At 46.0% G+C, this 9,999-nt stretch overlaps 1 protein-coding gene across 1 annotated transcript; it reads left to right on the top strand.

The window, feature by feature from the left end:
* Nucleotides 1–438: 438 nt before the first annotated feature.
* LOC138107319 (uncharacterized) lies at nt 439–1,377 on the top strand. Its single transcript, XM_069008587.1, has 2 exons — nt 439–520; nt 758–1,377. The coding sequence occupies exons 1-2, from the start codon at nt 439–441 to the stop codon at nt 1,351–1,353; spliced, it is 678 nt and encodes a 225-aa protein (XP_068864688.1). The 3' UTR covers nt 1,354–1,377.
* Nucleotides 1,378–9,999: the final 8,622 nt, after the last annotated feature.

The following is a 9,999-nucleotide window of genomic DNA, read 5'->3' as shown; positions in this document are numbered from 1 at the left end:
ATTTGATGATGAATGCGGAAGAAAAGCAGCAAAGCAGAAAGTTTATCACCCTACTCGAAAACGTAGGGAGAACCAGAAACCGAAATCAAATTTGAAAAAAAAAAATGTCTCAGCCTTGTTCTGTGTTTTGCCTACAGTTCTTACACATGCATTTGCCTTTTGAGTATGCAGGCCGACATCTTTAGGATATTCAGGCAACGTATTAACACGCTGTAGATACGGGAAAGAAATAAGTCAGAAATATTTGTAGGGTGTGAAGCAGTAAACAGTAACCAAGCAGTAATGTTTTACGTAATGCTAGTAAGGCATGACAGCAGAGTAGATTTATACAATGTCCTCTCAACCTTGTAAGCTTGGTAACAAGTGAAATGGGTTAAATCTCCTGAGTTTGGAATGCAATTGATTTATGTTTGTTTCACAGTGCTACGCAGCTCTTAAATGTACGAGCTCCTGTGGATGAAGTCTGCTTTTAGGACAGGCCCCGCAGTGACAGGCTGCGGCATGGCAGGGAGAAGCCCAGGTAATTCTGGCGGGGCAGCGGCTGGCGATGCAGGACCCAGCAGGTATCCAGCCATCCAGCCAGCCCGCCTTACGTAAGGACTTCATTTTCGTTAGGCTACATCTCGCCGCCGCGCGAGGCACGGGAGAGGAGGCTATTTTATCTCCCCGTGCAGCTCCAGTCCCCTGTGCCAGGCCCAACGACCACATCCTCGCATGTTTTAATGTTTTAATTTTTTTTTTCCTCCTCTCCAAACAGCACATCTAACACAGTGGCGTTTACCTATTCGCTCGCGCCGTGGCTGCCACGCAACCTATCTGGGCGGCCGGCTGGCACAGCCCGCGTTCACCGGAGCGATGCCGAAGAGGAAACCCCCGGTCCCTCTTTGGGCGAGGGGCGCGCTGCGGGCCGGCTCCGAGCGGGCAGCTCTCCCTCCTCGGCGGCGGCGGCGGGGATGCTCCGCTCTGCGGCCAGCGGCGGGCAGCGTCCATTGCAGCTCGGCGGGTCCGCGTCCGGAGTCCAGGGGCTCCGGCAGCCAGCAGGGGCACCCGGCCCCCGCTCCCTTAAACACCGCCGGCCAGGTGCGTTTATGTCTCATCCCGTCCTCTTCCCACAAGTCCACCGTCTGCGGCCGCCGAGCCCCAGCAGCAGCCCGGCCAGCCCCCGAGTCAACACGGATCGCTCTCCCCTCTCGCTCTCTCTCTCGTTTCAAGCTCTCCCCGAGGAGGAAACAGCACAGCGCGGCTGCTCGTCCTGCATTTCACCGCCCGGGAAACGTTGCCGCCGGAGCGCTTAAAACAAAGCGGAGACCAGTCACTTTCCACACTGTTCCCTTCCCTCCCCGCGCCGAGTAACGCGGCTGGCTACGGGAGCTCGCCTAGCAGGGATGGAGAACAAGGGGGGAGAAGGCAGGAGAACCCACCCACCCAGCCCGGCAGCCCCCCGGCCGCTCCCCGTTCCCGGCGCATCCCGGCGCACCTGACAGCCCGCCGCGCCGCGCTGTATTTCCCTCCCTTAGCGACAGGGGAGGCGCGCGCCGGGCGCGGCCTCGCCATTGGCCGAGCGCAGCGGCGCGGCGCGGCCATTGGCTGCGGCGGCGGCCAATGGGGCGCGCTGTATCCGGGATGCAGCGGCTGCGGAGCTATTTAAATCCTGCCCGGTGATGTCAGCGCGGGCGGCGCGGGGGGAGCGCGCGGGAGCGGCGGCCTGTCAGCCCGCGTTAGGAGCAGCGCGGCCGCCGCCCCCTCCGCGGGGAGCGGGAGCGGCCCGGCGCACCTGCACGGCCGGCCCCGCCTCACGGGACCTGGCAGCGCCCCGCTTCCCTGCCTGCTAACTTGCGCCGGTGCCGCTTCTGGAGGGTGCGGGTTAATCCCGGGGTGCTGGGTGCACTCGGTGGTTGGGCGAGTGTCGCGCTAAGCCGTCACTCGCGGAGAAAGCAGACGGGCGGCTCTCCGCGGTAAAAACACTTCTGCCAACTGTTCAGGAGGAGAGGTACCCTAACTGTACTTTATTTGCACCCAGTGCCTCCCTATGGCCTCTGTGACACTGAGCCCCTCAGTTCCGGAAGGACATTGAGAGCCTGGAGCGTGTCCAGAGATGGGCAATGAAACTGGTGAAGGGTCTGGATTATCAGTCCTATAAGGAGCAGCCCAGGAAGCTGGGGTTGTTTAGCCTGCAGAAGAAGAAGCTCGGGGAGACCGTATTGCTCTCTACAACCATCTGAAAGGAGAGTGTAGCCAGCTGGGGTCAGTCTCTTCTCCCAGGCAACTAGTGGCAGGATAAGAGGACATGGCCTCAAGCTGTGCCAGGGGAGGCTCGAACAGCACGGGGCGTTTCTTCACAGAAAGGGTGACGAGACATTGGAATGGACTGCCTAGGGACACGGTGGGATCACTGTTCCTGGACTTGTGATTCAAACTTACCCGTGCTGTGATCAAAATGCAGGCATCTTCCTTTACACAAAGGTGTGTCACCCGTGATGGGAACACACAACTGCAACATTTTCTCAGTTTGCAGATGGATGTGTGCTGTGACCATGGATTTTGGCCTGTATAACTAAAGGCACTTTGTTTGCCCAAAAATGTGTGTTCAGCTGTGTGGCTGCAAAAGGACTTACGGTGTGGTGACATGTGGAAGTGGTTCCCCAAAAGCAGTTCTGTGGTGGGGTTAAGATGAACGCAGAGGGGGTCGCTGAGCTGAACATTGTTGGTGCCAAAGAAGATTTATCATGAGGAAATTGCAACCAAGAGCCAGGAGGAAGGAGGCTGTCACTGAAAGCATGTTTGTTTCTTTGCCATGGCACAGTATGGCAACAGAGGGGACAGCAGAAGAAGGCTGATCATGGAGGTGGGTTCTGTCAGGGGAGGGGATGGTATGGCATAACTTCGGGTCCTCAAGATGAATCTGATTTTATTTTAATGACATTCTTCCACTGAGAGTCAGATGGAAGAATGTGCGCCACTTTCAGGAACTGACTCCATGTGCCTTTTCAGTCCCATGGGCATTTCCTTGTTTTCCCTATTTAGGAAGCTGCTTGGAATAAAGATTAACTCGCTATACTCAGTGTGTTGTTTATGAATTGTATTTGTCCATCAATGTCACCATACTCCAGATTTTCTGTGAGTTACTAGCAAGGCTCAGAAATATTTTTTGTGGTTTTAACTGAACTTTTCCCCTATGATTCCCAGCTCTGTTACTTCCAGGGTGACTTGGGAAAGTGTTATCTTCCTCTAAAATATCAAATCAGCATTAGCAAGAGATGAAAAGCTGAGGAGAGATGTTCATGGTGGTCCTGCTCCTGACTCATGCATCTTTTTCAAATGCTTAGAATTAATGATCTGATTTGACTTGAGAAGAAATTTGTTTCTAATGTGGGCTGTTGAATTTGGGGTAAAAAAAAAAGAACTGAAAAAGGGAAGCATTCACCCCATTCAGTAAGATGGAATATGGTTCATCTTGTAAGAGGAACTTGGGTATTTTGGGGATAAGAACTGCTGGAATGGACAGAGCCCTTGCCCTGGAGCTGTATAAACCTTAAATCTGCTGGTGGGGGGTGGAGAGGAAGAGATTAATATATGTAAGTGGAAGATGAATGGATCTTTCTGGACTTCACAGCTGTGGCATAAACTTACAAGGGCAGAAAGGAATGTGAAGAGTTCATCTCATCTGTCCCGTGATTATACTACCATAAAGCAGGATCCAATCTCCCCATCTCTTTCCTGGTAAATACCCAAACTATGCAAATATCTTTAGGCACGAAACCTGATAATCTCCCCACACATCTCTTTGAGTGCACTGCTTTCCTTGGCTTAGGATAGTCTAGTTCTCCTTTTATTACCTGAGAGACTGCAATCCCTGACTCTGCCTTACTTAGTTCTACACATCTTTTTAAGAAAGGTCTGGAGAAACAAGGCCAGTAGTTATGTCAACATTTCCTCATGGTTTTATCTTTTTTCCTCCTAAACAAGCATGGTGAATTAAAATAAATGGCAGGTGAAATTTGCACCCCCTGGGAAAGGAGCACCTACTGCAGGGGAAGATGGATGGATAGTGCTGAAGTGATGACATCAGCTCTAAAGAGAAAGATAGGGACAGCTGAGTGCAGCTCCATTGAAAAAGGAGAAAAAAAAAAAACAACAACCCCCAAATTTTAGGGTACTTAAGGCAAGGGATGCTGAATGATAAGCAATAAAATACTACTGTGAATGTTACTCACTGGACATTATGGTGTGCTGCAGCACCTCAGCTTCAGAGTTTTGCAGAGAGTACAAGGATCACTGCTAAAGCTGGGTAAACAGAGACATGGTGAAACCAGGAGGCATGTGAGTAACTGAAGCTCAGACGAGGTAGAATGCATCTGGAAATCCTTTCCCAGTCTCGACACTGCTTCTTCCTGGCCAATCTTTAAAAATCATTCCTGCTCCAGACTAGTGATATATAATACTGTCATTTTTCCTGTTAAGAACACATTTTGCAGAAGGGTCTGTAATGCTGTGTAGGATTCAGCTGAATTCAGGCTACAAGATGGGGTCACTGCAGTCCTCTGCTTTAAAACATCACTGATAGAAGTCTCATTTTAAATGTTCTGGTCTGGACTAGTGAAGCTTTTCAATTTTTAAATGTGTTTTGTGTGGAAAATCCGTCTGTTAAATAATTAGCAAGGGCTCTGAGCATTACTGCATATTTTATATTTCATCTGCCTGGAAGAAATGGACAGTTCTGATGCTATAGATTAACTGCAATTTATTTTGTAATATTCTGACTGCTGGAAGAGAGAGACTTCTTAGTTTATTTCTTTTACATCTAGTTACTCAAGGAATGAGGTTGGACAGAAGAAGGGTTTAGCCATACCTTTTCTTCTGTTCCCAGTTGCAGGGGACATTTGAGTTTACAAAAAAAAAAAATCTGCACAAGCTGAAAATGTGAAAAACAGAGACTGAGTGGTTCAACAGTACAAAGAATTCCAGTGCTGGATCCTATTTTCTTGGCAGGCAGTGGCTTGGATGGCTTATTTTACCTTTTACATCGCCTTATTCCACATTTTAGTGTAAATTTTCCTCAGGCAGAAAAAAAGAAAAAAATTGTTGCTGTTGCATGAATTAGTCATAGTGGACTATGGACACTAATTGTGCTTAAAATGAAGAATTTGGCATAAAAAGCTGTTCAGATTTAACCTTTTCCTCTCAGAAGTGGAGTTACTAATGATTCTTTTAATGGAATGAAGGATAAGATTACCTTTTAAGTAATTTTGATGATCAGATCTCTGTTGCTGAGGCTCTTTGAATGGGAGGTTATGTCAGAAGTGGGGCCTTGGCTCTGCTGTGGGCATTTCTGTACATCTCACTGCTGTTAGGCTATACCAGCAGGCCTTGGTGTGACAAAGTGGTAACTGTCACATCTGTTTTCCTAGAAAGTTTTTTGTCCTGTCTTCAAGACCAACTTTGAATTCTGAGATAGTTTTATATCCCCAGCACTGCAACTGGCAGCACCATTCTTGAAGGGAAAAAATGCTTCAATCCTCATGTGTGTTGGACCTAGCAGCCCTCCTGGCAGTCAGCGGGAGCCTTTAGTCTGCCAGAAGATGCAGATGAGGGTTCCTCAGCCTGAAGAAATTGCTCTAGATAACAGAATACAGACAAATGGTGATTTAATCAAATGTGCCTACAATGCACAAAAGTTCTCTAAGAGTATAAGCTAACTTGCCAGTCTCCTCCCATGCTGCAGCACCAATAGCTCAAGTCTCTAGCAGTCCTCTGCTTCATTTCACAGCCACTGCTTAGGTGGCTGCTGCAGTTTGTTTTGTAAGCTATGTTGTACAGAAAGCAGTCACCTGTGCATGCTGTCTCTGCACGCACTGGAGCTCAGTCATGTATTTTGCCCACATCAGTTTCTTCCACAGTGTTGCCTGGTTAGCACTTGCAACAAGTGTCCTGTGAAGCCTTTAGAAAAGTCTCTTCCAGCTTGCTGGAACACATGGGATGCTGACGACCATCGTGGAGTATAAAGAGGGTGGTTGCAGTGGTACTCAGTGGCCTGTTAAGGACCAGATTCCTAGTCAGGCCAGTGAGGATTGCAGGGAAGAATCAAAGGCTTGAATAAAACTGATTCTCCATTCTGGCAATCAGACTGGGGAAATGCGTGTTTCCTTGCAGCCCTGCTGCAGCTTGCAAAATCTCTTCCATCTCCAAAACACTGCCGAGACTGATGCCAGTGAAAATAACAGGCAGAAACATTTTTTAACGTTTATTCCACTCATTTGCAATTCAAGTATGGTGAACTCCTGTGTGCTGAAAAGCAGGGAGCAGAATAGAACAGACCAATCTGTTTTTGAAGACTGCAGGGGTTATTTACCATCACTGAGATTTAGAGGATTGTTTTAATGTTACTGATCAGCATTTCTAAAATGGTGTTGAACTGTAGCTTTCCTGTTGTGATAAAGCTGAACAACTACTATCTTCATACGTTCTTTGTTAGTGCATTGGCTCCACATACCAAAAGGCATGGGACACCAAAGAAGACTGCAAGAGTGTGTTCAAAATAGCATAAGGAGGAATTTTATGTAATATTTCCTAGGTACAATGTTCCTAAAGCAGTGAAAAATTTTACTTTATTCTTTCACAAAACTTAACCAGCATGTGTATAACAAAGTCTGTTTTTAAGTATTGGCTTGTTTGAGCAACTACTCTTAGATTTGGGATGAAGTATAATACGATGTGATATCATGTCAATGGGCAGTATTAACTTCTGTATAATTTTCCATAAAGGGTAGGGAACTTGAGAGAAATGTCCTTTTACAATCCCCTATAATGAAGGGGGAAGCTTGTCAGCTGAATTGCCCAATACGTGGATTTTTTTTTGTTTTTAGAAGTTAGCTGTCACATTTCACTGTTGTCTTTCTTCTCCTCACAATCCTGAAAAACAGATTATTCAATCGCTAGCATAAAATTTAAGTCCAGAGATGACTCTTACAGTAAATACCAGCGTGACATTTAATATAAATTCTTGCCTAAAAATATCTGTGATAAATCTTAGATCCTATAGGTATGCATATGTATGTATTGATAGTAGAGGATGATCTAGTTGGGGGTTGAGCACCATGTTCCAAAAAAGCAAAGCCATGTAAACTACTCATCACCTCTTCATCATCTGAGCATATGCAGACACCTACCATTTTTGTGACACTGTTTTAATCCTATGTGGAATGGCTTCATGAAGGCAGCTGCATTTTTAGCACACATGGAAGCTTACTGAGCTCAGCACAGAGCTATTTCCAGTCAAGAATGCAAAACAGTGAAGATGGTTATCATCCACCTCTTTCCTAATGGTCATATATTTAGAGGATAGAGGACTCGGTGAGGAAATCAGACTTTCAGCACCCTCAGACCATAATTCCCACTTACTAGATGATAGATCTCACCTTAGTGGCATGAGTGGAATCATGACACATCCTCTTCCATGGTTTTCAGAGTTGATTTATACTCTCTACCATGCTTGCACAGGACTGTTTTCCTTTCTATAACCACTTAAAATGCTATTCTACTCTAGTTTCTGTGGAATCAGTGGTTTCTAGTAAGGAAAGGGATAACTTTAACACAAGAACTGAAATTCTGTCTGACTCCTGAGTAGACAGAGAAGAATATCTCTAGTGCTATTTCCATAGGTCTTTAATTTCTAAGATAAAAAATATACATCTATTCTCTGGTACCAACTTCTCTTGCATCCTTTGAATAATTATTCTGTTAGGAGTTTTAAGTCACACAGTGCTTTTCAATTCATGCAATTCAGCATGCGGGAGAAGTGCGCATCAAATTTAAGGACCAAAATGAAATCATCAACCACTCACAAGGCAACCCTGGCAAGCTTCTTGTCCTGAGCACTACAGAACACGGAGAAGCTACTGGGTTAACTTGTCCTAACACAGAGCAGAAGCCCCTGGAGTGAATCCAGCATTACTTATCTAGGAGCTGTGTCCATGTGTTTGATTGGTGTCTTGTTTTGGTTTTGTTTTTCCAAGGGAATCATAACTCATTTGCACAAACAATCCCTCGTCCATAATGAATACACATACCAGGATTTATAACAGATAAATTAAAATAGACGTGCTCATGAGACAGCAAAGTATGCAGTAGTAGAAAGGATAAGGAGTACCCTTTTCATTCTGTCTGATAAGAATGATCACTCAGAGCAGGATATAATTTTAATTTCTAAGTTATCCAAATACCCACATCAAAAAAGGAAAACAAAAAGAAAACAGGTCATTATAGGCACATCGGTATTGCAAGTGCTTTGGTATCTTGCTTTTGTGTGTTGCATTCAATATCTGATCATACAGCACCAAAGCACACAGCATTTATAAAGATGTCATTAAAGAATGTGACAGTCTAGACTGCAGGAGACAGAAAAAAAAAGCCCGGTTCCACTTAATCATTTGCCTGAATCTTGCATGACTTTTTTCAGGGCAAGAAAAACAGGGACTTTTAAACAAGTGGCAAGTGAGCTGCTGCTCAAAGAAAGGGGTGAAACTCTATATGGCATCCTTAAAAAACGAGAGCCAAGAAGTTGCGATCTGCTGCAGACAGCTGAGGGTGCGTGTTACTCTTCAAATTAATTTAGGTAAATTTAATTTATCAGTAAATCAGCTATGATAAGATCTTAGAGAGGGATAACCAGGTTATAAGTGTGGGTGGGAATAATAGGCACAGCAAAACAAGCTGGTTGGGTATGTGGAGAAGTGTGTTGCTGGAAAGTCCTGTGAGAGACTTCATAAGGGCTGAAGTATCGTATATAAACTTGTGCCACATGCTATTGATCAGGCAGAATTCAAATGCTGAAGAGACTGAGCAGTGGCAGAGTCTCTGGCTTTGTGTGATAGCCAAAAAAACCCAGCGTGGAACACTTGGTAAGCATCTTAACCTCTACTTCCTGCTTGTTATGACTACATGGTGCTGTTTCCTGGCAATTTTGAGGTTATTTGAAGGACTCTGGAGAAGGCAGCTTGAATGGCATATGGCACTGGAATGGACCCAGCAACTGCTGGAAGATGCAAGAGGATTCACAGGGGAGGAGAAGTGCAGAGGGCAATGGAGAGAAGCCAAAGTGAACAAGCATGGAGTGCAAAGAATGAACAGAGGTGTATCATTATGGTAGTTCCAGATGCTACCTAGGGCTGCTTGGACCTGTGGGAAGATGAAGAGTGCTCTTTGCTTAGCATGGCAGACCTGCTTGTCTAATTTCATCTGTAGTATTTCTAGAATACAAGTAATGTGCAAGCTGTATTGGAATGTGGAGATAAGCACTAAAGGCACTTCATCTACTGGGATCTGTAGATGCTGATGCCTGAGGTTCCTCATAATCTGGTATGTGCCTGGCAGGAGAGGAGGAAGCATAGTAAAGAAGAGTCATAGTGCACTTGGTTCCATGGTTCAAACAGCTACAGCTGTCAAACAATAGTGCTTCTTGTTTTGGAGTCAGCTTGGGTTAAAACTCTTCAGGCCTACTTGCCTGGGGCAAGCCTCCAAGCTACAATGCTGTTAGGAGTTTGCTGCTTAAATCTCCTTGGCAGCAGTTGCAATTTTTCAGCTTTTGTAGCAGTGGAGCAGGTTCCTGGGAATGGTAAGGGAAATCTCAGAAGGTATTTGTGAGACACCTGGGAGATGCCTGTAGGGATGGGGAGGAAATCTGGGAGAAGCCAGCAGGATGTCATGGGTCCGTGGTAGACCTGCAATGAGGAGGAGGCTGTACTCAGTGTCTTTCCCTTCTCTCAATATGTTCTCATTTTTTCCTCCCCAGGGGTGGCTACTCATGCTCTTGGGAGATTGGAGTTTTTTTTCTGAAGCCCACAACTGTTTCCTTCCCACCTTATAGCTGTCTTCCTCTATCAAGTCAATTGTACCTAGAAAAAACCCTCCTTGTGGCTTTGCTGTAGTCTCTAATTATTCTCTGCTGAAAAGAAGAGGATGCTGGTGTGGCTCCTGTTACAGAGCAAAGAGGCAGAAGGTGAG

This window comes from Aphelocoma coerulescens, chromosome 3, assembly GCF_041296385.1.
Source record: "Aphelocoma coerulescens isolate FSJ_1873_10779 chromosome 3, UR_Acoe_1.0, whole genome shotgun sequence".
Classification (NCBI taxonomy): domain Eukaryota; kingdom Metazoa; phylum Chordata; class Aves; order Passeriformes; family Corvidae; genus Aphelocoma; species Aphelocoma coerulescens.
This window is presented reverse-complemented; position numbering and strand designations above follow the sequence as displayed.

What these genes read in the sequence shown, in the direction of transcription:
- LOC138107319 (XM_069008587.1), top strand. Translation starts at nt 439, where the DNA reads ATGTACGAGCTCCTGTGGATGAAGTCTGCTTTTAGGACAGGCCCCGCA. An exon ending in CATGGCAGGGAGAAGCCCAG is followed by an intron (nt 521 to 757) that starts GTAATTCTGGCG and finishes CTCTCCAAACAG; the next exon opens with CACATCTAACACAGTGGCGT.